The sequence below is a fragment of the Echinops telfairi genome, unplaced genomic scaffold (assembly GCF_000313985.2).
Source record: "Echinops telfairi isolate 266 unplaced genomic scaffold, ASM31398v2 ScPeMD7_4;HRSCAF=17, whole genome shotgun sequence".
In the NCBI taxonomy this organism is placed as follows: Eukaryota; Metazoa; Chordata; class Mammalia; order Afrosoricida; family Tenrecidae; genus Echinops; species Echinops telfairi.
In genome coordinates this window covers 33029572-33057061 of record NW_022103900.1, presented here as the reverse complement: position 1 = coordinate 33057061, position 27490 = coordinate 33029572, and the positions used below count along the sequence as shown (strand labels likewise).

Here is a 27490-nt window from a genome sequence, read left to right as displayed (position 1 = left end):
CTCCGAGAAACTTAAGCCCATTAGAGAAAAACCACCACCACCTAAGAATTTTATATAAGGAAATCCTGGTCAGTCGTTTTAAAAAGAGATAGGGTGTCAAGGCTGGTATCGGGTGATTCCAAGAATTTTGACTTAAGACACACCATTTTTGCTATATCCCAACACATCCCCCTGCCAATCTGCAGAGTCATTTCTCCCAGGAAGACAGCACAGCAGTTGTGCTAAAAACATTTAAGGGGCACTGGGAATCCATCCCATCCAATCCTTAGTCAAGGATTTCAGAAGCTGTGCTTACCAGTTCAAGATGGGACTTTCATTTTTCAGATGAGTGAGCCAGCAGGTAGAGAGCACTTAGCTACCCGTAGCCACATAAAGGACTTTTTTTTTAATGGTACATTCAACATTTTGGTGTTAATCCAGCTTATTATATATGTGGACATATATGCACATACACATATATTTTTTTATGCCTTTTCAATTTTCCCTAAAACACTTAATTGGATTTCATACACTGGTAGCAGCAGCCTGGAAAAACACCGTTCAGCAGCAGAAGGTGTTATAGGAGAAAAAAGAAACACACTCCTTGGACTAAGACTTGGATCCTAGATGGCGGGGGGGAAAAAAAGAAAAAAAGTTTTTTTTTTCCCTAAGTAAAACTAGGTGAAAAATGGAATTAAAATTGCTGAGATGTTTAATAATGTATAATTAAAATGCTACAATTTCATTCACTTTTTGTGGAACATAAAAATGAAACTAAAGTCAAGTTAAAGTGCAAATAAAATTTCTAAATTAGAAATTAACACACTCATTCGATCGTGAACATAAGACTATTAAATCATATTAGAAGAGACCATCAAAAAATCATTTAGACCTCAATTAAAGCTATTACCATTAAAAGATCTGCATCTTCAAAATGCCATGAAAAATTAATAATGATTGCCAATCAAAGCAATATCGTTTCTCTGAGGGGTTATTATAGAAAGAAATCACTTAAAGCCAGCCCCCCACCTGATCTGTCCCTGGCTTGTGCGTCACCATATGCCGCTCGAGCTGGGTGCGGTAGGCAAACGTGTAGCTACACAGAGGGCAGGAAAAGTTCTCTTCGTTCTTCTCGTGGCGGTACTTGATGTGCTCCTTCAGGGATGTCAAGCGCTTGTAGCCCCGGTCGCAGTAGGGGCAGGTCAGCAGTTGGGCGAAAGCATCTGGGGTTCCAGGTGGCAGGTCTGGGGCCGGGAGAGCAGGGAGAGAGAGCAGGCCAAAAGGTCAGTCAATCAATGGCAGCTAATGGGCTGTCTGCCCGGGCTGGTATGACAGGAATCGCTGCATCTGCTCGACCAGAGGGCCATCCTTGCACTCGGCCTCCGCGCACACCCAGCCCTGCGCACACCCAGGGTGGACGTGTAGGAATCAGCCCACACTGCGCGGCAGGATTAATTAATTACTCGAGCTATTGGGGGTGGAGGTTGGGTGGGGGGATACAAATAGCTAATAAATGAGGAGGTTGTCTTTCAGTGACTGGCAGTTTGCATTAAATCTTTAGTCACGTGTTACTCGGGAACTCCAAGTGTGGGGCCCCCTTTTAGGGGCTGGTGAAGACCAACAAAAGGTTAGGGTCAGTATTGCTCAACTTCCCCCCCTCCCCCCTTGCTCAAAAGTGAAATATTTCAGAAAGAGGAATACATTTAGATATTTTTATCCCTTAGAAATAGGCTCTAATTGTACTTGTTCTTTATTGGATGTACAAATGACACAAATTTGCTGACAAAAAAATTCACAATACCCTAAAATTACAGTTCTAATCTTTGCTCATGAAATTCCATGCCCCTGCAGCTGTTCTTCAAATTTTAAGGTAAACACCCAGGCATGCAGTGCATTTATAATTGGAACAGCTGCAGAGGTCAGCGCAGTGGCTAAAAATGAATGCCAGCCTCACCATTTTCTTCTTGCCCATTGGCCTCTGGAGTGCCAAGGCGAGACAGTTCCTCGGGGGCTTCTGGGTAAATAATGGCTGTGTCGCTGCGCTGAAGGTACTCCTCGATGCTAACCGCATGGCCATCGCGTTCCTCCAGTTTTCTTTTGGCAAAGTATTCTTCAAAGTCTGCAGTGCAATTTGCATTCTTAACTGAAATCATAAAAAGAAAAGAATTGTTTGATCAGGACCTTCCTTCCAGAAGCCCAAGTCCGTTGACATCGTGATTATTAAGAAAGGCTGACTTGCAGTAAGACTGCCAATACCTGGTTTCCTTGTACCAAGTGTGGCAGATGACCAGATATTGATTAAATAATGGCCCTGGGTCATAATCTATGTAAAAAAGACGACATTTTGCTTTCAGGTGATCTAGGCATGTTTTACTTATTTATTCCTGGACATGGCTCAGGAGGCAGTTGCACCAAGGGAACCTTGTGTGGCTTCACATCAGGACAAGTGTGTGCCAAGGTCGTATGTTCTCAGCATATGTATGCAATCTGTAGACTGAGCAAAGGATCAGAGAAGCTACACCACATGAAGAACAACATGGCATCAGGATTGGAGGAAGGCTTATTAGCAACCTGCAGTATGCAGATGGCACAATCGTATTGCTATCAATGAGCAGGACTTGAAGCACTTGCTGATGAAGATCGATTATTGCAATCATCCCTATGGATTACAACTCAATGTCAAGAAAACTGAAATCCTCACAACTGGACCAAAAGTAGCATCATGATAATTGGGGAAAACTTGGAAGTTGTAATGGATTTGGTCTTGCTTGGATACACAATCAATCCTCACGGAAGCAGCAGTCAAGAGATAAAACGACACATTGCGTTAGGTAATTCTTCGGAACAAGACCTTTTTGAAGTGTTGAAAGGCAAGGGTGGTGTTTTGAGGATGAAAGCATGCCTGACCTCGTCGCAATGCATGTGGAAGTTGAACATTGATAAAATAAGGCCCAAAGAGAATCAAATCATTTGAACTACATATGTCGGCAAAGAATATTGGCAGCACCATAGACTGCCGGAAGAACAAGTAGATCCATATGGGAACGAGTACAGCCAGAAGCCTCTTTAGGAGCAAGGATGGCAAGATACTGTCTCCAGTGCCTTGGACATGTTATCGGAGAGACCAGTCCCTCGAGAAGGCGTCATGCCAGGTAAGGAGAACGGGCAATCAAAAGAGGAAGGAAGGCCCATGTGGAGATGGACTGACACAGGGGCTGCAACCGAAGAAAAATTGAGGATGGCATGGGAACAGTTGTGCACAGTGTTGCTGTGAGTCGGAATCGCTCTACCCGCACCTAACAACAACAACAGCAACTGTTCTGCATAATTCATCAAGAATGAAATGGATTTTTTAAAATGTAGTGAAGATTTAAACAGAGAACTAAATTCTAATGACCATATGCATAAGGCATACCGTAAACTAAAGCTTCTTTACTAATCTATATAAAACTTCCTTTTCCTTTAACACAAGTCTATTTAATTTCTTTACTGTCCACTAACTTAACATTCCTAACCACAGAAACATCCTGTTGCTAAATATATGCTTTTAACCCACTCTCACAATATCACAGGCTTCCAGGACTATACTGTTTGAGACGGATGCTAAAGGGCAGATATGCCTAGAGATGCAAATGTGACATTATTGAAAAGTTATGGGCTTAAAACTATATACAAAACGACAGTAACAGAAAGACAAACCACCCAATCCAAAAATGGGCTAAGGACTTGAACAGACACTTCATTGAAATGAACCTTCAGGAGCCAGCAAATACCCGAAAAGATGCTCACCCTCACTGGCCACCAGAGAGTGGCAAAGCTAAACTGCAAACACCCGCAAAAAATGGCAAAGATACAGGCAAACAAAACAAAAATTCAAATGCTGGGGAGGTGGTGGAGGGAACAGAACTGTGTTCTCTGTTGTAATAGGGTACCAGTCACTATGGAAAATGGTATGGCACTTCCTCCAAAAGCTAGAAATAGAAACCCCTTAAGATCCAGCAGCCTCAGGTATATAAGCTAGGGGCCGAGTACAAGTGATGGGAACAGATATATGCGCACCTACGTTCATGGTAGCACGGGCCACAATAGCAAAATGATGGGAACTGCCAATAGGTGAACAGATAAACAAAATGTGGTCCATATGTACAACGTAATACTATATGGCAATAAAAAAAGGTGAGTTCTCAAAGCCTCCAATAATATGGATGAATCTGGAGGACAATGCTTTGAGTGAAATTACTCAATCACAAAGGATAAATATTGCATTCGCAAAAACAGATAAATATTGTCCGATGCCACTATTATAAAAAGTCAAGAAGAGAGACACACAGAAAGCAACGTCATGTGATGGTTACCGGCAGGGGGAGGGAGACGGAGGAGAAAACACTTTCTAGATCCGAGACAAGGCAAGACCAAATACAGGCGAAGTCAGTGCTTGGCAAGGTAAATAAATCCACCAAGAAGTAAGCAAGAAAAAGGGACAGTTTTGGAAAATGCAAATACAGTTCTGTAACAACAGTAAAAACAACCAAAATCCATGCGTGTGATTATGTAGATAGATATGTACAGGAAGACATATGCAAGTACATGAGCATACATGTAGATCCGTGTGTCCTATGTTCTTACTGTCCCACACAAACGAAAGAGGCACAGACTGGCACAGTCAGAGACTTCCTTCACTCCGTGCCATCAAGTCAATGCTGACTCATAACGACCCCCGTGGGTTTCCCAGGCTGTCATGTTTACCGAAGTAGAAGCCCAGTCTCTCTCCCAGAGGCATGCTGGTGGTTCCACGCTGCAAACCATGTGATCGCAGCCCAACATGTCACCCTTACACCTCCAGGGTTCCTAGAGACTTCCTAGACATTCCTACACAACCCTAGAGATGGTTTTACTGAGTTAAAAGGCCTCAGAGTATATCCTAAGAGGACTGCTGAGTAAATTGGCATAACATTGTTCTTAAAGATCAGGTTCTATATTCTAGTTTGGTGAGTAGCATCTGGGGCCTTAAAAGCTTACAAGTGGCCACCAAAGAAAGAACTACATACAGCCAGGTCTCTACTTATATGGAGCAAAAGAAGGATGAAGAAAACGAAAGACTCAAAGAAGAAACTAGACGCCAGGACGAATGCACTCAAACTGCAATCTCTTCTAATTTGAGACCCAAAGAACTAGATGGTGCCCAACGACCACTTCTGACCATTGTGACCAGGGATGAGTAGAACCCTGGATACAATAGAGGCAAAATGTCAAACGAAATCCAAATGCCTAACACAAGCCACACCTACTGGACCAATAGAGACGAGAGAAACCCCCAAGACAATCACCCTAATCTTCCCTTAGAACATGAACCTGAAGCTATTTCTGGAGGTCACCTTTCAGCCAAATAATATCATCTGTGAGTAAGGTGCTCCCTTAGACAATCAACTCTATGAGATCAAGCTGTCCACCCAGAATCAAAGATGAGAAAGCAAAGAGAGGAAGGAAAGCTAGATCAATGCAAAGAGAAGAAACAGAATGGAAATAATGAGAATGCTGACACATTGTGAACATGATAACCGGTGCCATGTTAAAACTCGCACAGCAATTATTCATTGGGAACCTTGTTTGTGGTGCAAACAGAAATACTACATTCTTCCTTGCTGTCATGGAATGTGGCTGTTTATCATTTCAATATTTTAAAGCTTCCAGCAAAGTAAGCTCACAGCTGATAGAAGTATACCAAAAAGCAACAGCGGGAACAAGAGACTGGCTCTGATACTGTGTGATTTTGATACGGTTTTAACTTTCGTAGTTATGATTCTATTCCCATAAAATGCATAATAACTGCATAGCAATTCTAGTACTTTGTGTTACAAGAGTTTGCATATTGGAAATTTTAGATGTGTTTCTGAAATAAACTAAGGCGTCTTTAGCTTTACACATTTTTAATGAATAAAATAGAGTTGAATGAGGCGCTGCTGCAGTTTTCCTGAAGTGAAAAAGAGGTAAGGAAAAGGGACTTGACAAAAAATTCTTTGCTGGTAAAAGTAATGACGACGCATTCCTACTTTCCTGGTTTATCAGAGCAGTCAGCGTTGGTCCCGCTAGCTCTTTACCTCATCCTCTCTACCATAGATGACGCGATTGCCATACATAACTCTACTTGGCTAATTGTAGCAGGGCTGAGTTTGAGAAAGTTAGGTGGCTTTTTTTTCCTTTCATTGTTAATGAACAGTGATTATAGATGAAAAAAAAAACAAACCACCCAGAAACTGGAACCATTATTTCTACAAATATGGATGTTATAACGGGCAGCATGCCTGGCTCTAGGAAGCAAGCAAAACCCCAAACCGATCTAGTCTCAAGATCTTCAGGAGACCCTAAGAGAGATCAAGAACACAGGTATTGTCTGAAGAATGCATTACAAAATAGAATAAGTGTTGTGAAAGAAAGTCATATAGTGGCGTGAAACCAGTAACAGGAGGACCTGATGGTGTCAACCAGATCAAGGAAGGCTTACTTGAGGGTGTGCGAAGTAAGTGATTTTAGAAGCTGAGAAAGAGCAGCACATGCAACTTTGTTCTCGGAAGGAACCGGGCGCATTTCAGGATTTAAAAGGACAGCCCTGGGGTGCAGAAAGTTTAGAAGAGCAACATTGTGTAAGTAAGGGTGGATGGGGCAGACACTGATCAGACATGCAGAGTAGACTATGCACAGTGCAAGCACCGCGGGAGGACTTGCCTCTGCAGTCTCAGAGAGATGAATGAAGCCAAGGAAGAGTAATAAGCAAGTTGGATGAATATGACTATTTTTACTTTAAGAAGATAACTCGTACTACAGTGTCAACAAGGGCAGGGGCAGAGAAAACTTGTGTCATGGATCAGGCAAAATGTTGAACACATTGATGATGGAGATGAACAGAAGTGGCTCAGTCTGAGAGCTACTTAAGAAGCAAAATAATTAGGCTAGGGACAATGGGCTTGCCAAAGGGGGAGAAGCCAAGATCCTTGTCCAGGAACACTAGATTTCTAAAAGGTCTTGAAACTATGAACAACTCCATTGAATCAAATATAAAGGAAACTCATGAGAATTATACTTCGTAGCTAACCCTCCTGAATGCTGTGCTCTCACACCTTTCTCTTTTGCCAATGCAACTTTTATTATGTTTAAGGAGAAAAACAATCTGATTCAAAGACCTACATTTACCACCACCACCCTCCAAAATAGATTTGAGATGTGCCGTAGTGGATGAAATTTTTATATATTATATTTTGTGCCTACGTCCTTTCTTAAATGAATTTTATCGAAGACTATAGAAAACTGGTTCAGATCTCTTTTCTATTGGTCTACTCCTGGTGCCGTGGATGCTTTCCAAAGGAGATTCTATCGAAGGTGATTGTGATGATAGCATTTCTCTTGCATCATCATCAGGGAGGATGGAGGAACTTCCAACTTGCCAAATGATGGGTTCATTGTTTTAGACGGTTTGAATTTGTCACATATTTTACTTCTAGTGGCGAGGAAAGATAAGGGGAACAGAATGATGGGCCCAAGATGAATTGTTGTCTAAAACCTCTGATTTAAACCGTGATGCTCTTCTTTTTCAGTGCTAGGCCGTATTACTTAATGTAATGGCGCTTTGCTGACTAAGAGTCCTTGACAGTTGTTGTCAAATGCTGGGGCTGTGATTTATTTTTGTTTTTCAAGAACAGGGTTCTATTTGATGACCTGAGAGTAACCTAGCAAACATGGATAGATATACATTTACTGTCCTAATTCTATCTTGATAGTTCAGCAACTATTTGAATTATCTGGCTATCTTTGCATGAATTTTCATTTGCATATGAATGCTTCCATCAGAAATGTAATCAAATGCAAATTCAATTGGATTTGCATTAATAGCCTTTTTGGCTTAAAAGGAAGGAAAAATTCTGATTTTTCTGGATAGGCAAACTAAATTGCATCTAGATACACTCGGTGTTCAGAGAGGCAATTCACTTGCTAGATCAAATCTGGCCAAGCTAGATTTCTATGGCAAGTACAATGGAGACAAAGGCATCAAACTGTGCTCCTTGCAGCAGCAAGAGCATCTGGCTCCTCTTTGTTTTTGAGCATGGAGGCCATTGCCTAGATTAGTAAACGCTTGCTGTTAGGTGCCACCGAGTCAGTTCTGACTCATCGCTACCCTCTCTATGTACAACAGAGCGAAACAACACTGGCTCCTGCACCATCCTCACCATCCTTCCTGTCTGAGCCCATTGTGGGAGCCATTGTGTCAATCCACCTTTTCCACTGCCGCTCCACTTTACCAAGCATGATATCCTTCTCCAGGGACTGGTCTCACCTGAAACCATACCCAAAGTACACGAGACAAGGCCTCACCATCCTTGCCTCTAAGGATGAACTTCGTTATCAAGACAGATTGTTTGGTTGTTGTTCTTTTGGTAGTCCATGGTACTTTCACCAGCACCATAGTTCAAATGCATCGATTCTCCATTCAATGACCAACTTTCACATTTATATGATGCGATTAAAAATACCATGGCTTGGGTATAGCACACCTTAGTCCTCAAAGTAACATCCTTGCTTTTAAAGAGGGCTTGGGCAGCAGATCTACCCAATGCAATGTTCTGTTTGTTCTCTTGACTGCTGCTTCTATGAACATTGATTATGGATCCGAGTACGATGAGTCCCACCACTTGTCTGTCAGCTTGTCATACTGTGTCATATTGTGTGTTGCTGTGATGCTGGAAGCTATGTCATTGGTATTTCACATACCAGCAGGGTCACTCAGAATGAACAGGTTTCAGCAGAGCCTCCAAAGAGCAGGCTACAAAGAAGGAATTGGCTGTCCACTTAGGAGGATTTAGACTTAAGTAAACTCCCAGGAAACATTTACAGAATGGCTGTGGAATACATTATATCCTTAAAACTGATCTTGATATAGAGGTCCCCTAGTTAAAGGAAGAATAAATCCCTTGATATTGAGACTCAGACGCTAATATGCAGGCAATGGGAGAGCAATTATATGATAAGCTGTGCAGTGGTGATCATAAATATATTCAAGAATTTAGCAGGGCGCAGGTGAGTGTTTTTAAAAGTTCCATAAAGAAGGTAGCATTTGATCATTTCAATTTATTTTGTATCAGAATTTTTTCATGTGCTATAGATATCCTATATCCTATATATCAGTATATACCCTATATATATATATATATATCCATCATCTCTATACACGTATATGATATATCAGTGGATCCAGAGTCAGGATCCCAGGTGACAGAATGGGTTACAAATTGGGCCGCTCAGCACCACAAGCCGTTCTGAGGGGGAAGATGAAGATTTCTACTCCTATCAAGAGTTCCAGTTTCTGATACCCACAGGGGCAGTTCCACTGTGTGCAGTAGGGTCGCCTCAAGGACAGTGAGGTCTATCTAGAATCACTGAAGGGGGCTAGCATTGGCGCCTTCTGTGAGTTCCAGATGCCATGAATATAGTGTTTGTATCCCTGTACTTTTTTCAGCCTAGCATCACAGCTTTCTCCCATCCCTGGTCACTGCTTCTCGCTCCCCTGTGTTCAAGCCTATGGTAACTGTGAGCTGCTCTTACGTGATGTTACTCCCCTAGCCAGAGTTGGCTGATCTGTGTGTGAAGTGAACCCTTCTTAATGGCAAATCGTTGCTTGGTACTAAGGTAACCGATGGATTCCCTCCATTTGATTATAGGGCTTTGTTAAAAAGAGAGCATATGCTAAAGTCACTTGGAGTGTGTGTGTGTGTGTGTGTGTGTGTGTGTGTGTGTGTGTGTGTGTGTGTTTTGAATGACTCTAGTTATAAGGTGCAGCAACAAGGAACTCTCGTTTGTAATCTAGAGAAGGAAGATTCATGGAGCGAGAAGAACGGACATACCCAGGACAGCAGAGACAAGATGGCACAACTCAAGGGTGCATTTCTAGGCCTACTTGTTCTTGACACCAACTTCCACCCCTGCATCCCAGTGGCTTTCTTGTCACCCCTTTGAAGATCCAGTGATCCACAGAAATATCCTTTTCTGTTTTAATTAGTTTGTATTGTGTTTCACACAACTCAACCCTAATGGATTCAGAACTAGAACAAATGCTAGGATCCCATTTTGGTTATTCTCAAAATTGTAGAGAAGGCTGGAAGTGTTTTACGCCATTTGGAAATATGTACTTTTTGTTTTCATATTGATTTCGTAATACTGACTGGTGGACACAAGAATAAGGTAGAAATTTTGCTAGAAAGTTAAAGAATCCCCTTTCTTTCTTTCTTTCTGTAATCCTCGTCGCTCCCTGGTCCCCTTGGAGGAACTGACAGAGGGTATTGGCACGGGATTTATGCTCAAACCATAACAAAAATTCACAAGAAACCTCAAGTAATTTCTTTCCATACCTCCGCAGAAATTGTACATTTCACCCTAAAATTTACCATAATGCCTTGCAAATATCTAACTCTGCCTTACGGTCAGGGAAACTTTTTCTAGCCCAAAGGGGAAAAAAAAGGCATTAATTAAAAATGTTTCCTTGTTATCACACATATTATAATATCATTAGGGTGAATTTGTAAGATCATTCAAGTTAGAAAAACCCATGTTTTCTTCTAAATATATTGAACTGACGAGTGTTGTTTAGTGATGTTACATGCATAAATTTTATTTCGAAATGGACTTTTGTGGTTGTAGATATGGACAAATGTCAATATGGACTGAGTTTTAAAATTATTCCCCCTCTCCCAAGTTATTGCCAAAAAGCAAGCAATCCTAACAGAACTCTAAATAATAAATCAATACTGGGCACCAAATCAGTTTGTGTCCGTAATCCAGGTGCTTTAAGATACTTTCCCAAAGATACTTTAATACGTGGGTGTGTGTTTGTGTGTGTGTGTTTTATGCAGTGTTCATAAGCAGGTTTATGTTAGTGAGACTTCAGTGGTATTTATTCCTTCTGCCTTTCTGTTCCTTTCTCCTTGCTTTTTAGCCATTTGCTATTTTGTTTCTCTTTTTGTAACAAGAATATGTTCACATAGCATGACATATTTAAAATTTTTGTTTTAAAAATGAAGAAATGTACTTTAATATTATGCTAAGCTATTTTAGAAGACACTAAAACGAAGAAATGATTCCTTTGGAAAGGGAAATATCTCTGTAGGAGAGTTGAAACAAGGATATGTTAGACACTGAGTAGCATCACCCACCTATCCTTCTGTTTAATCCCTGCTGACTGAGGGCCTACTAGGGCCAGACAGTTTGTTCGGGAATGAGGGACAACAGTGTTGGTGATATTTTTCTTACATTTGTGACTTTCATGCTTATAGATTTTCATGTTTATATTCATTAAATGCTGTAATTCTGGGGCTATCTGGACGTATAAATAAACACACGCAAGTGTGTTCCAAATTGTTCCAACTCAGTGGTTTCTGTGTAAGCCAAGACGTTGTGACCTGCTCCCGTAGAGGTTCCACCTTGGACAGCCTGTGGGGCAGATTGACTCTATTTTATAGGGTGCTGCTCAAGGGCAATAACAACCTAACAGGATTTCGTGTAGATGCATGCTTTTTCATATAATGACTATATTTATTTTATGATCTTTTATCTAGTCACTTCAGTAGGCCAAAGTGAGGAGACCTACAGGAACTCTCCTAGATGTAGGTAACTGTATTTGTCATTTTTTTGAAAAACAATCTGCTTATGAACAGTGTCTTAGATGGTAAGAAAAGATAACATTATTTTTAATTTAGTCCTTTCATGGTGCATTTTTTTTGGTTTAGGGAAATACATACTCAGCATTTGTCAAGGTATATAAGTCCCATGTTAACTAATTGATGGAGTATGAGCAGTTCATCATGGAGAGCACATATCTGCATTTTTGCCGAAGGCTTTCCAAAATACATATTGGCACTAGATATCTAAAAGCAACTGTGAAGGAAGAGGAAGATCTTTTTCTCATTACACAGCTACATGGACAGCCCAGCAGAGCTTCTGCCTGGGACTGAGGCACGCATAAAGCCCGGCAAGGGTCAGCAAGAGCAACAGAGAAGTTTTCTTCTCTGAGTCCAGCATCTTGGCCAAGATCTCCACCAATGCTCTGACATGGCTTTCTCCCAGAGACGTGTTCAGATGCCAATGAGAATCCCCCAAGCGTCAGAGGCGTAGGACAAGAGAGTTGAAGAATGAGCAGGGGAGTGGGAATCTGTCGTACTCGGCAGGATCAACTCTCAACGGCAGGAAGCAGTCCAGTCTTTGGCAGAGGCTACTTTTAAATTAAGATTTTGTATGAGGGCATTGTGAATATAGAAATATAGTTGAGAGGTCCATGCACAATTTTGATTCCTATGTATTGGTACAGATTGGTAAAACGTCCAGGTTTTGTTTTAAATTTTAACTCTCAAGTTAGATATGTAATTATCTTTCACAGTTCTGTGTAATAGAAAGCTCTGACACTGATTTATTATCAGAAGAACTCTTAGTGGCGTTATGAGATAAAAGAGCTCTAATAGGGCAGTAGTTAAGTGCTCGACAGCTAGCCACAGGGTCAATGGTTCAAATCCACTAGCTGCTGTACAGGTGAGATGCGGCAGTCCACCTCCATAAAGACTTACAGCCTTGGAAAGCCTGTGGGGCCAGTTCTATTCTCTCCCATAGTCACTATGAGCAGGAATTGATGGGTTTGGTTTATGAAATAAAGAGGTTCTGCCCAGCAATCTTTAGTAGGAAGACACTACACCTAAAAATGCTCAAACATAACACTTTTGAAATTGTTGACACCCCAGGCCAGTGGAAATCCACTATGCTGGAAATTCAACACGCTACCTCAGGAAGCTCAATAAGACACTCGGTGATGTAGGGTTGGAGAACGGCACAAAAGTACTCCTGCTTCAGCCTACCTCACCCGAGTTCACACCTCCTCCTGGACTTTCTGAATTTCCTCTGCATAGCTCAGTCATTGAACTTAATCACCTCACATTGTAATCACGTGTGGGAGCTCCCTACCACAGGCAGGAATCACGTCTCATTCGGGGTTGCGGTGCCCTTGGCCAGTACAGTGCCTGGCAGTCAGTTGTACCCAGTAATGGTATGATCAGCCCTGGATCCTTGCTTCTGACTCTCCATTTCCTCATCAGGAAAATGAGTCCGTAGGTGCTTTCTGGGGAATCTGCCTCAAAGTTCCAGAATTCTACTGTCCCAATGGATTGCTTTTCCTTATCTGTTTTCTTTTTATTCACCGGCTACACCTAGAACGTGTTATTGGCATTCTTTTAAATTAAAAAAAAAAAGTGAAGCAGCACAGCTTCTTAGTGGGGGTGGACCATGAAACCCCAGCCAGTGTCACCAGGAACCCTCCTGCTGACTGAGTGAAGAAGACCGTCAGGAAGCTTGGAACTTCAGTGATTTCTTGTGGGAACTCTTGCTGTGAAGGGGAGATCGCTGCTCCTAATCGCAAACAAAGCTGAGAAACCCGCAGCTTTCATTGGCCCGGGAGTGATGGGCTCTTCTTGGTGTGCACTGATTACAGTCTGAAAATGACCCTCCAACCTAGCCTGCCAAGTGCTACTTCTCTTTTACCCTCTTCAGAACCCCTCTCTCTCTCCGCTTTATTATTTTTTAAAACTCATTGAATGCAATTAAAGGGGTTTTTTCCCCCTTTCTTCATCTCAATGGCGATGTACACGACAAATGTCTGACTGGCTGACCAAACTCTTACAAAATAAAAGTGTGACGCAGATGATAACATGATGGCAGACTTTCGAATCGTCTGACCCCTCCTTGTTCAGTACGTGGGCACACATCAAATGATCAGAAAAGCTGACCTTGGACCATTGGTTAACATAATACAATGTGAGTGTACATCCGCTCTGCTCTGGCTGAGAAATACTTTGTGATCAAACTGGTGTGGCTGCTCTTACTCAGATAAGAACGTTGACTAATTTAATTTTTTCAAACCTCCAGGTGGTAGCAATAAAAGGAATTGGAAGTTATTAAGCTAAGTTGTTAGTAAAACACAGGTATAAAACGTTGTCTTAGTCTCCTACCCACTTCTTTCTATGCTAAGGACGGAATGCACCGCATTTGTGATGACTGAGCTTCAATAAGTGCTTGCTAGGCTGCTACCCTTACCCTTGTTGTTGGTAGCGCCACTGCATCGGTTTCGGCTCCTAATGACACCATGGGAAACAGGATAAACCGCCGCCCAGTGCTGGGCCATCCTCACAGTCTTCGTGTGAGCCCATTGTTGCGGCCACTGTGCCAACCCTTTTTGTTGAGGGTCTTCCTCTTCTCTGCGGACCCTCTCCTGAACTGTTCTCTGGGACCTGGCTCCTCCTGATAGCAAGTCCAAAGCAGATGAAATGAGGTCTCAACCATCCCCGCTTCTAAGGAGTCATCTGGCTGGACTTCTCGTACAGAGTTGTTTGTTCTTCTGCCAATCTCTTGTATGTTGACTAGGCTTCACCAGCCTTGTCATTCAGAGATACCAGTTCTGCCGTGCGCTTCCTTATTCATCCTCTAGTTTTTGCATGCAGATGAGGGGACGGAAGATACCATGCCTTGAGTCAGGTGCGCTTTAGTTCAAAGTGACATTTTTGCTGTGGAACACATTAAAGAGGTCTTTTGCAGCAATTTCCTTAATGCATGATGCTACTTGAGTGTCGATCGCCGATCCAAGTAAAAGGAAAACGTTGGCAAATCAACCTTAACTCCATTGTATCAGGATGCTGCCTACTGGGCCAGTTGTGAGGATTCCTCCACCCCATCCCACCCCACCCCTTCTATTGAGGTGTAATCCTTCTTCAAAGCTGTAGCCTTTGAACTGCACTAGTAAATGCTTCCTGTCTTCCCTCTTTGCCAGCAAGGTTGGTCTAGCATAGGTTCAGCCAGCCATCTGCCTCTCAGAGATTGCAAAGGAGCCTTCCTCCAATCCTGATGCTGGGTTCTTCTCCCCCCAAACCAGCTCCTCAGATTACTGTGCTCAGCTTACAGACTGAGCACGGGTGGTGAAAGAACACAGCCCCGACGCACACCTTTCCTGAGGCTGATGTCACCAAATGAGAAGGGTCTGTGTCTTGCACCCCAGTGCTTCTTGTTCATCTAGCTGTCGATATTTTCACATAGGATCTTGCCTCTTCTGGAGGTGTCCCAGGAAGGACGGTGAAACCTGGACAGCATTTGTGGTTTTGACTTGAGGCTTCACGTGGTGAACACCCCATCTCGCCCCTCCTTTTCTTAGCTTATACTCTGCTATTCTCCTAAGGCATTTATGAAGTATGATCAGGACTGGCTACCTAATTTGTGGGGTCTACTGCAAACTTGCTAAGAATCTCAGCATAGCAAAGCATGAAACCAAGGGTGGGTTGCCCCTATGTGCAGGATCCTGTGCAATTGTGAGGGAGCTGGGCCTGGGGGAGAATGTGTAATGACCACTCATTCTCAGGCTCACGGAACAGCTCCTGCTTTTTCTTTTGCCTTGTTCTTGTTTCCCAGTAAAATGTCATTAGGAAAAATAGAAATAAAAAGGAAGTGTGAGGTGGAATCTGAACACGTGTCTAGTTGAGTGCTCTATTCTACTTAACAGATGAGAGAACTAAGATCCTGTGAGGTTAATGATTCACCCAAAAGTTACACAACACATTTCTGGGAGAGCTGGATGCGCAATTTACGTATCCGGACTCTTCACTGAGCTCTTTCTGCTACGTCACAATGACTCAGTATGTGTGTGGAGGACCGGGTGTCCGAGAGAGAGAGACAGAGAGAGAGAGAGAGAGAGAGAGAGAGAGAGAGAGAGAGAGAGAGGCAGAAGACAAACCCATCCTTTTGAAAATTACAGTGTTTCAGCACGTCCAGTGGATCTGATAGTGTACTTAGGTGGGGCAAACAATTAAGATCCTTTGCACCTTGGAAGAAAGGCCAGATGACCAACTTCTAAACAATTAGCCATTGAAAATCCTATGGAACAAAGTTCTACTGTGATACACATGGGCTCACCGCTATTCAGAACTGACTCAACAGCTGGCTTGTCTTTTGATTTTACTTTTAAGTGATCGATTTGAATTGACCCTAGATGCTGAGAAGATCGCTATGACACTAAGAAATTGTAGATATTCCACATTATTATACCGTACAGAGCCCTGGTGGTACAGTGGTTAATCGCTTGGCTGCTGACCAAAGGACTGGTGGTTCAAACCCACTAATTGCTTGCAGGAAAAAGGTGTGGCAATCTGGGTCTTGAAAGAGTCTGGCTTTAGAAACCCTCTGGGGCAGTTCTAGTCTCCCCTATGGGGTCACTATGCGTCTGAATGGGTCTATTAGGCCATAAAATTCATATAGGGAACTGTCAATTAAGATGTCTGCTGTAGTATACATGCTTACCTATGTATGTATATGCAATAACAAATGCTTAACATTTTTCTCTTTATGTGTTTGTGTGTGTGTTTCCTGTATTCTGTCCATTTCTTAACTGCACTAGGAGATTCAGAAACTGGATCTATAGCGACAAAGAGACATCATCACCAAGTTTCTTCAAATCCTCTCCTTAAATACTTATTTTTTTAGTTTTCACCTAATATTTAAAGCCAGTATTTCCCTAATTTGGATTTTCCTACATTTTCAGCATGTTTCAAAGGCACTCCGCAGAGAAGAACTTTCTGAAGCCTGAAACGCTTGGCGAAGGTGAGTTTTTATTACCTATTAATTCATTGTATTAGGTATTTCATTGTAATTTATTATACAGAAATGGCTCACGCTTAGCTCAGGACTGGAGAACAAAAAAGAAATGTATTCACGGTTCATTTTGCTTTCCCTTTTCACATAGCACTTGTTTATCCCCCCACATGCTTAATGATATCCTCCTCCATGCGTTCCACTTCTTCAAAGTAAATGAAACTGTGTCAGTCCTTGATAATCCCCCATTCCTCACGGACCTTGCCAGCAGAGCCCATCCCTGCTGTCATCCGTCTTGACACACAGAGAAAGGGGGACGGCAGCGTGCTCCTGAATTCAAACTGTCATTTTCAAACCAGCGTTCTGTTTCATTAATTCACTCATTCATTCGTTTACTCACCGATTCAACAAACAACCTGTTTGTCAGCCCTGCATGCTGTGTAAACCACTGCACTCACTGGGAGGCAGCGCGGAGAGGGGCAGAGGCACCTCAACCGGCAGAAAGTCTTCGCTCCGCAATAGTGATGTTTGACAAGTCGAGTGATGTTTGACAGGTCGAGTCGTCCGCTTTCAGTGCGTGCTTCGGGACATTGTTCAGCGCAAGAAGAAAATAGCCCTTGAGTTTGTTTCCCCAGGCCGTGATTGCTACTGTTCGTTGCTCAGAGAGAAAGCCCTACAGAATCCTGGGCTCAGAACCACGGAACTTCTCTAGAACGCACGCGTTGAGCGCATCTCAGCGCCACACCCAGCCTGGGACGATTCCGTCTCTAAGAAGCAGAACTTGGCAATGTCACGCGGTGACTGTCATCTTCTCTCCTCCTTCATCAGTTAGCTTCAGGTAACCTGACACACGTACTTCCGTAATTAAGCCCTGGTATGTCCTCCAGTACATTTCATCATCTGTTCCTGTTTTATTCAACTCTAGGCTGAACTTGGGACTTGACTTTCATCTTTGCCCCTTATTCTTGTATCATTCTTGCCTTGCTGAACTAACATCCAGTCCAGTCTCTATGCTTCTAGAGAACAAACAAGGGCTAAAGATACTGAAATAATTGCATAACTTTGTTTCAGGCTGTCACATCAGAATAGGTTTTAAAAAATGATTATCAATGAATCTCAATACAAGTACTCTAATTCTCTAGTCTCTGCTCCCAACCCTTTACTGTTAATGGATGATGTTGATGGTTCCTACTTCGGGGTGCAACCGATATGATGTGAACGCCTCCTTTAAATCCAACCCAAATCTCTCCACCCTCATTCTTCGTTCTTTGGCTCTTCTGTTAAAGTGTGTTTCTGTCCATTGCAAGGCTACCATCTTCAGTGATCCCCCCACAACGCTTCTCCATCCTTCACCATTCTCCTTGTACATGCGTGTTCAGCAAGCCCAAGTCCTAACGGAAATCTGTCCTCGAGTTTCAGTACCCTTCAGTCACCTTGGAGCACTGGTGGTGTCGTGGGTTGCAAGTTGGGCTGCTAACCACAAGGTCGTCAGTTAGAGACCACCACGCACTCTGCGGGAGGAAGATGAGGCTTTTTACTCCACAAAGAGTGAGTCTTGGAAACCCACCGGAGCAGTTCTACACTGTTCTATAGGGGCCTTATGAGTGAGACTCCACTGGATGGCGGCGGGGTTGATTGGTAAGTCATCTTTATATTTTGCAGCCACCAATCCTGTGACCATACACTCGATCTGAAACCCTCTGCAATATTGCACCTTTACCATTTGAATCTGAAGCACGTTGTAGTTCAAATAAAGCACTTTAATCCATACATTGTTATAGGTAAGAGAATAGCCGTATTAACAACAGTGGCTAGCAACAATTTAGCATTGTTTTATGCCTCCAAACTACTTTTCATTAAAACACGTTTTTTTGCACTTTTCATTTCTGTGCCACCTTTTTAAAAAAATAGTTTTATTGGCACTTCATCCACACGTCATACAACTCAGTGGTTCAGTCATATCAAGGAGAGTTGTATAATCATTACCACAACCAATTTTAGACCATTTTCTTCTTCCTTGTATTCATTATGATTAGTGTAATTATTTTTTTTAATTGTGGCAAAAATATATACAACAAAATATTCTGAAGCATCACTTTTTAAACTCGCCTATGACTATAAGCCCTTAATGACCAAGACTATTCATTACTCATTATATCTTTCTTCATGGCGAGTACATGTCTTAGTTGGGTCACAGTAAGTGACCCATTGGATTTTAGTAGCTAATGAGGCTGTACTTTTAATAGTAAATTGTACATTCTTGCATCGTGATTTTTGTTTTTCTTATTGGCCCCATTTTAGATTTACAGCCCCTAAGGACAGGAGCAATAGCATGCATGACTTGGGTCTCCATCTGTAGAAGGAACACTCACTTAAAGAATAAATGCAGGTACCTTAGTGACTGTTAGCAAGTAACAAATGTTTCATTCATTGTTTATCTGGTTGTTATTCAAGGCAGGAGGGGGAAAAAAAGACATGGTTTCAGATGCTAGTCAGTTACCAAATAAAGGAGAAAAAAGTCCCTGCCAGGTTTTGTCATTACACACACACATTATAAATAAGACTAAGTCATCTTCGTCTATAAAAAAGGATGCTAAATAAAGAGGAAATGAAAGAGAAAACGAAACCACTCCTTCCTAAATGTCACCTCTTAGGCTCAAAGGCATCACCTGAGCAGTGCCAAAGGGTCTTCTGGAGATCAAGAGAGTCTAATTGGGAAACACTCGCAAAATGGACTGCTTGGTCCTTCCATCGCAAATGTGTTAAATATTGTATTTTCGGTTTCCAGAGAAGACACTAATGAGGAACCTGCGTGAAGCAGTTCAGAATGCATTTATTTCTTAATGAATAAAGGTTGTTTCAAGTGTACTTGCAGCTGAAACAAAGAAAAAATCAAAGCTAAAACAAACTAAAAACAGACCCACTAACAAAAAATTTGGATGTGCTTCTAGTTCATGTTAGGCATTGTAGTAACCACTTTAAAATTGACATGTCATTTAATCCCTACAATAAAATCTTGTGCACAGGGAATCATTACTTCCACTTTACTGATGTGGAGATGACGGCTTATCAATTATATGCTCGGGTTTACCTGAATCGTAATTGGCAGACATAATTCAAATGGATGTTTGACTCTAGAATCTGGAGTATTCCCAGATACCATTTGCTTCTCATGCGTCAAAGCATTTATGTATTATTCTTAAAACATTGGAGGCATAGTTAAAGACTATATTTAGGGCCCATCTGGTTAGTTCCTGGACAATCATTGTCCTGTCTTTTGTAAGATTAAAAATTGAGATAAAATTTGGCCTTGCCCAGTTTCTAGCTACAAGTTGCTTCCACCCCCCCCTCTCTCCCCAAGCAAAGAAAGCAAAGATGCAGGTGGTTATTCATAGCCCTCTACAACGAGAGTACTAGATTGTCTGAGTAAATATAACTTTCACACATTCAGAGAGGGAAACATCAGGGGCCTGTTTGGGTCTTGATATGCACGTGGCGCTGCATTCATGCTAATGATCACCAGGCACCTAAGCTAGAGCCTCGTTACTAGATAGAGCCTCATTACTACTAGTGTGTAGGCAAACTCATGTTTCTAATGCTTCCAAGTTTTTCTAGTTTTCTAATCTTCTTGGAAAAATAATTTGCTCACAGACTCTTAAAAAAACTCTCCATAATAACTTCATTCTGAATTTGAATCCTATTAATACCTGGAAGGTGTGGTGTTTTTTATAAAAGAGCGTTCTTGATCTTTAGAACCGAAGTGTACAATTTTCTTTCTTAATGTTTCCCAACATTAAGAGCATTGACATGATACAATGCAGAAAGAGAGTCCTATAAATCAGGGTACAATGCTTCATGTTGTTAGAAATTAAGGCTGTTGTTCCGTTCATCTAGCCCAGCATTAAAAAGCAGGGGCCTCTAGGTGGTTCTTCTCTGGCTTTAACAAGTTGATTCCCGAGATGTAAACCGTGGTTTCAATCTCTGTAGATACTGAACTGAATATGCTTTAGAGTGTATGCGTGGGTGTGGTTGGGGGGGGGGCATTCCTCTGGTCATGGTTTCTTTTCTGAGAGTCCACTTATTCTCCACCGAGTCCTCCTCTGTTTGTTTATTCTATCATTCTTACCTTTCGTCATAATGTCTGCCATGGATGCTAGCTGCTATCCTGGGCACTTTGATCCACAGAGGGGAGCGTGTCCTTTTTCAAACACGTTGTAGGGAACTTACTGAGGTCAGTGCATTGATTGCTTGTTGAATCACCTCGGTCATCTTAAGAGGTACACACCATAACAAACTACTCCCATTTTGTAACTGAGGCAATCTCTCCTGCTCGTGAAATTCACTAGGTGAAATAGGTGCATAATGATATAAAGGGGACAATGTCAACATGCTAAAATTAGTGTGCACTTTAACGCTGGGGGATTTCTGAGAAAGACAAGTTCAGTGTGGGTACGTTGAGGGGTTCAAAAATGACCCCATTAAAGGAATGGGATGTGGGCCGGCCCTGCAGAACTGAAGGATGGGTACACCTGATGATTGGAAGAGGACATAGGAGAGTATCGTCTGAAGGGCCACAGGCAGAGATCACAGTTTAGAGTTAATGTCCTCATTTTTCGGTATCGTTAAAGGAATCGGTCTGGCAAGAGTGAAGTGCTCTTGTGTGTCACTACCTCATTTCCATTAGACATTCTTATGTATATAGGGGCTTAAAAAATACATGGGAAAAGAAAACAATGGATTTATTGTCATATGAGTTCAACTCATATGAAAATTCTTCTGTCTAAGGTCCAACTCGATGACCCCTGGTGGTGTAGGGGTTACGAGTGTGGCTGCTAATTGCAAGGCCCACAGTTCAAAACCACCAGCCGCTACTTGGGAGAAAGACTGGGCTTTCTATCTTGTACAGAGTGACAGTCTCCGGAACTCCCAGGAGCAGTTCTACCCTGACCTGTAGGGTCACCATGAGTCGGCATGGACTTCATGGCAGTAAGGGCTTTTCATTCTTGCTTTAAGTCCAACTCCATGGCTTCTCCTCAAAATGGAATCCTTCTGTCTTACAACAACGAGCGTCTCCATCGTCTACTGCCTCACTGTCCACCCAGGCTGTGACAGAGCCGACCTGCCCCAGGGGGTTTTCTGGACTATAATTGGAACAGTCCCACTGACTGGGGTTGACCCCCCAACTTGTAAGTTCGCGGTCAAGCACAAATCATTTGTACCACCTACGAACCTTCTCGCCAGAGCCCACTGTCGTCATGGGTCAGGCCCCACAGTGGATGAGTCGAGCTGGTTTTCGGCTCCAAGGAACAGAAGAGAACAGGCCCCCGGGCTTTCCCAGGCGGCACGCCCATGGAAGTAGACTGCCAGGTCTCATTTCGGCAGGCACTTTGGAGTTGGAACATCAACCTTTTGGTTAGAAGCTGAGTGCGTCACCATCATGTGCCGGGGCTCCTTTGCTATGCACTAGACACTCGAGGCCTATAATTTCGAGGCGTTTGACTGCATTTTCCAATTGGTTTTGAAGAAGTCATTTGAGTCATCTCACGACCTTAACCCGACTGCCATTATGTGGATTCCCGCTCACAGAGACCCTCTAGGACAGAGTAGCACTAGGTTCTGAGGCTGGCAATCTTGACAGGACCAGACAGCCTCATCCTTCTTCCTTGGAGTAGTTGGTGGGATTGAACTGCTGACATTGCGGTTAGCAGGCCAATACATGACCTACTCTGTTGGCTTTTTCCATCTGTCAAGCTTTTTTCCCACCACCCTTTGTCAAGCGTATCATGTGACGACAGGCTAACCCAGGGGCATCGGGGGCTCCAGGTTGGACTGGTGACCACAGAGTCAGCATGTTGAATCTACCAGCTACTCCACTGGAGACAGAGGAGGCTTTCTGGCCCTCGGAAGATTTATAGCCTCGACAACCCAGGGTGGCAGTTCTCTTCTATCTGCAGGGTCCCTCTGAGTCAGGATTGACTTCATGGCTATGAGGTTTGTTTGTTTGCTTAATTTCAGTGATATCCAGTTGGGCTCTTAGAATTGCGGTTTCCCCAAATCCTGGTAGTATAATATAACCTGAACTCTTTGTTTGTTGATACTTTATATTCTGCACCAGTGGCTTCAAATGAAATGTCCAGTGTGATTTCCCATGACTAGCCTTTTAGGACTCTGTGCTTCAACCCTTTGCCTCCCTGTCCTTCAAAGCTAGCACCTCTTCCTGCCATGGCTCCCACGGGCCTCTTTGGAGCGCAAGCCTTTCTGCGTTCCTCTATGACTAATAAGTCTCGACTCGGTTCATATGTGACTGCTTGCAGAGGCCAGTGTCCAAGTACCCCTTCCTAGGTTCTCTCCATCATCCCAAAGCATTATGAGTGCTGCCATTGCCCTTCTTTCTTTTTGCATATCGGTTACATCAGCATCCTCATCATTTATTCCTGTGTCATGCATCTCAGCTCCCAAATCAAATAGAAGCAGCCATGGCGGAGTCTTCTATACACAATGAATGCATATTGATGGAATGACTAGATATGAGCTATAAGAAATGGTAAATAGGATGAAAAGGGGAGATTTTAAAGCCTGGTGAAAGGACTTGCAAAACTGATTTCGAAATATTTTGAATGAGAACCATTTTTATTAGCTCCACTTTAGACTCTAGGTGTATAAAACCGGTAGCAAGTTGTCACTTTGTGGGGTAAATGGACTTTTGTGACACTTTAAATGTTTACAAAGGTCATCAAAATGAGCTTTCATTTGCTTTAAGTTGAAATCTGGCATCTGGCTTTAAAAGGAACATGCAACCATTTTGAACCTTATGACTTGGGACATGATAGAAAGTAACTAATTGTTATCATCATACCTATATATAAAGTTATTGGGTGTTGCTTCTATTTTAATATGGTTATAGTACACCTGCAACATATACTACTAAAACAAGAGATATTCTAAGTGAACAACTATTCCAATGTATTGATTTCTCAGCTCCTTCATTCTTTCTGGTGTGGAAACTGAGTTGGCAAAAGAGGAATTGACTTGCTCAAGGTTATCGCGGGAGCTGCCTAGAAATTAGGATTGTGTCCGCTACCTTTCCTATAACCCTATGTTGTGCAGTTTCCTCTTTGTACCTTAAATTAAGTAGCATTATCAAATGAAAGAAAAATTACAATAGTTTTTCATTATTTCTCTTACTTTACCCCCAAGAAAATGAATTAGTGCCTTTTAGTTATTTATAAGAGCATTCTAAATAGAAGCACAGCATGAGCCATTTATTATGGTGTGTATTAACATAAGGGAGATATGAATACCATCTTAATTACTTACTGTTCTTAAATTTCATAAAACTGCAAGTACCCCACCTCCACCCCCTTTGTGAGTTCAGTAGAAATAGTTGTCTGATTTTGGTGGGGAAGGGTCCTTGCCTGGGAAGATTATGTTAGTCTGGGAATTAGGCTATGCTATTTGTAGTGGGAGTATGGAGGATTGTTTGAAACATTAAAAATAATCAACTTCGTCTCAGAGAAAGAGAGGTACACCGAGTGAGTCAACCTCAATTTGTGCTGGTGACATGAGCATGTATGGAACGATGCCATTCAGTTTTAGGGAGAGGATCCGGAAGGTGATGAAGTCCTGAAACGCCGTTACAGAGCAGTAGCAGGGGCAAACAGAACACCGCTTACTACTTTCCCAGCACAGCGTGTTAGCCAGAAGTTGTGAGGAACTGACAATGTACAAAGAAGAAAAACGAACTGACATGATGGAATCTTATTTTTATTTGTGGGGAGTAATGATCATTGGGTTCACTTTCTAAAAAGAAAAATTGTACAGTATGTATCTTTTCCCATATCAGTTGAATTCTCAATAACTGATATCACGTGGTAGCTAAGAAAGGCCTAACGCAATCTAATTTAAAAATTATTCATGCAGTCCCAAAACAAAAAAAGAATTACTACCAGTTGACCCCACCCATGCTCTGGATGGATCTCTGTTCACAGTTCACTATGCCTGATGCTCAGTTTCAGAGGCAAATTGAGGTATATGGCTGGATGATAATAACGGTTGACTAAAATGCCCAAATGTTGGAAGTCTGGTTTGGAAACAAAAACCTGATTTATCCATTAAGTCATGGGTACGGATGGATGCGACAGTGTTTCTTTCTCTGACGTGGGGAGGCACATGACACAGGACAAATGGGGTCAAGTAGTCGTACCTGCACCATTGTTAACGGTGGTCTGGATCGTGGCTTCAGGCCCCATAGTTTCATAGTCTTCCTTCATTTCTTCTGTGGGGGAAAATTATCTTTAGCATTTGAAAATCGTAGCAAGGCTTACGATACTAAGCATGCCAACTACAGGAACAAGGAAGATTCTTTGAAAGGAAACAGAAAAGGCTTGTTGTAAAACTGCTCAACAATAGCTTTGTTCAAGCCACTGAATGAATTCAATAGTGCTAGCTGCACAAGAACTTATTTACTTTAAGCATTACTGCAAGCTGTGAAAAACAGAGGTGCTTATTTGGGGCAAACGAAAGGCTTTTCTTCTGGTGGCAGTTCCAGTGACAAACAGGGGGAAAGATATTATTTTTTTCAATAAGACTCAGAAGCAGCTAAGTATTTGTACTTGGGCAGGGGCATGCTTGCTGCTCTGCCTCTGGAAACTGCATGCTTAGTGGCAAGTTCGAATTTCTTATTTTATTTTCATGCGTTTTTGCGTTTCCCCCTGGGGGTTGCTTTGATTGCTTTAATCTATGCAAGTATTTATTTTTCTTTTTGGAAAAACCTAATCCTACATGTCAAAATTTGCAATGCTCAGTTTATATAGCAGGCATCCCCGAGGTATTGAAAATCAGTGTTCACTGCTTCTAAATCATACCTTCCTTATTTCTTTCTCTATCATTCCATAAGTACCTGTTTCTCTTTATCATTTATGCCTCAGTGGATGATCACAGTCATTTTCTGAGGGGGGGAAATAGATGGCTGTAACAGTCCAATGTTCTGATGAAGATGGAAATCTGCTACATTTGAAGATGAAGACTAATAAATAATAAAGGGTCATTTTCAACCACTGGAATCTTTGAAGAGAGAGTTTGAAAAACAAGGGCCCTCTTGAAATTTCTGCCCACCACTTTGCAGTTTGCAGAGTGTGCGCTAATGCAGCGCATAGCAGCTGACAGCGAGATGCTTCCAATTAAGTAAAGCAAACATGATATTTTTGGATGTCATATTTTTAAAATAACAATATCGATGAGCATCTAATATGATGCAGGATGAGTATCTCAGCGACCATCGGTTTGCTTAAAGTAAGAACAACGTGAAGAGGACTCTGTGAGTCCCCAAATTTCTCCTGACATTTTCCTGCTTAGCACATTCACCAGTCATAATTGATAGAAGAGTTTCCAGCAAATGTTACAGCAAATGTAAAATGCATACACTTTTTTTAATTGGGGGTTTTACAGACAGTGTCTTGCAGCCTATCTGTTTATGGCAACAGAGCTGAAAACTCAGGGGCGTTGTAAGTTAAAACGCATAGGTCTAGATCCTTGTTCACTGCCTTCGAGTAGTTGTCCCAGCCCCGCACCATCCCCATGATTCTTGTCATTGGAGCCCACTGTGGCCACTGTGTCCATCCGTCCTTCTCCGTGAAGATCTTCCTCTTTCTTGCTGGCGTGCGCATACAGCTACTAAGTTAATGCCGTGGCACAAACTAGTCAGATACACTGAATGCTCTTTAAGCTGTCCAATAACTGATTTTATCCCCTGCCCTGGACTTCTGCCGTGTTAAAGGAATGTTTTCACTGGGACATTCTGCCTAAAACATTTAGAAGGTCAAAATAAAGTGATATTGCATCACCAATTGTAATAATTGATCGGTTGAAAGGTTCCCTCATCTGAGATTTTCATCAGTCTCTGCAAGGAATTAAATGAAGGTATTTCTGAGAAGTTCTCTAGTGCATATAAATATAGCTTTTGTGTCTTTCTCCCTCACTCATCTCATGTGATTTCTGGTAGCCAGGAGTCACAAGAATCATAAGTTTTCCATCTGAGAGCACATCGAGTCAGTGAGGGGAAAACAGTTAACAGCATTTTTTTTTTTTGCATAATAGTGGTAATGTTCAAGATTTCTGCTGTACTTCCTTCCTCATTGCCATTTTCTGATGAAAAAGTAAAGAGAAGTTATAGTAGGTAGTGGCTTCCCAAACTAATAAGGGTTGGGTACGCAAATATGTAGTCAGCACTGTGTCGCCTTTCGTTAGTTCTTCTCCTCTCTGACCAGAGATTGCATAGCTCGGGTCTTTCACAGACGTCAGCTGAGATGGTGTGTGCTTTCCCTAGAAGACGCTTTGCTTCAGTTTGCTGAGTTGTTGATCCTTTTTTCTTTGTAATGCCAAGCTTAATTTGTTATGTTCCTTCGGGTATTCGTTTGAGATCCTGTGAGATCCTGTCAAATAGCGGCTCTGTAGGGCAGGGTAGAACTGTGCCATAGAGTTTCCAAGGGAATAAACCTTTATGGTAGCAGACTAGCCCCATCTTTCTCCTGCAGCGCAGCCGGTGGGTTTGAACCACTAACCTTTTGGTTGGCCACCCAGCGCTTTCAATACTGTGCTACCAGGGCTCCTTTGTCTTCAGCAGACGACTCTTTCGTTACGCTTCAAGAGAATCCATATTCAGGACAGACAGTTATGTCATTTATGAAGATTTCCTCGGAATCCAGGCAGTCCTGGGTGTCTTTCTGCCTCAAGCATGACCTGAAACAGTTCCCAAGCCATCTCTGCCTCGACACACTGTGTCTGCAACCACATCGTGTATTTATTTTTCAAACACTTGTAAAAGTTTGCGTTTTCCAGCCACCCTTGGGATGGAGGTTTG

At 42.3% G+C, this 27490-nt stretch overlaps 1 protein-coding gene across 5 annotated transcripts in view; it reads right to left on the bottom strand.

Annotated features, from left to right (window-relative positions):
• ZEB2 (zinc finger E-box binding homeobox 2) overlaps positions 1-27490 on the bottom strand; it is a 139961-nt gene that overhangs the window by 15087 nt on the left and 97384 nt on the right. For 4 of the 5 annotated variants that reach the window (XM_045298614.1, XM_045298625.1, XM_045298632.1 and 1 more), the window contains exons 3-5: positions 24836-24907; positions 1934-2122; positions 1009-1223 (exon numbers count right to left, since the gene is read on the bottom strand). In XM_045298614.1, the coding sequence (XP_045154549.1) occupies positions 1009-1223; positions 1934-2122; positions 24836-24907 (476 nt within the window). The remainder of the gene's footprint in view (positions 1-1008; positions 1224-1933; positions 2123-24835; positions 24908-27490) is intronic. The other variant, XM_045298631.1, reaches the window with a different exon arrangement.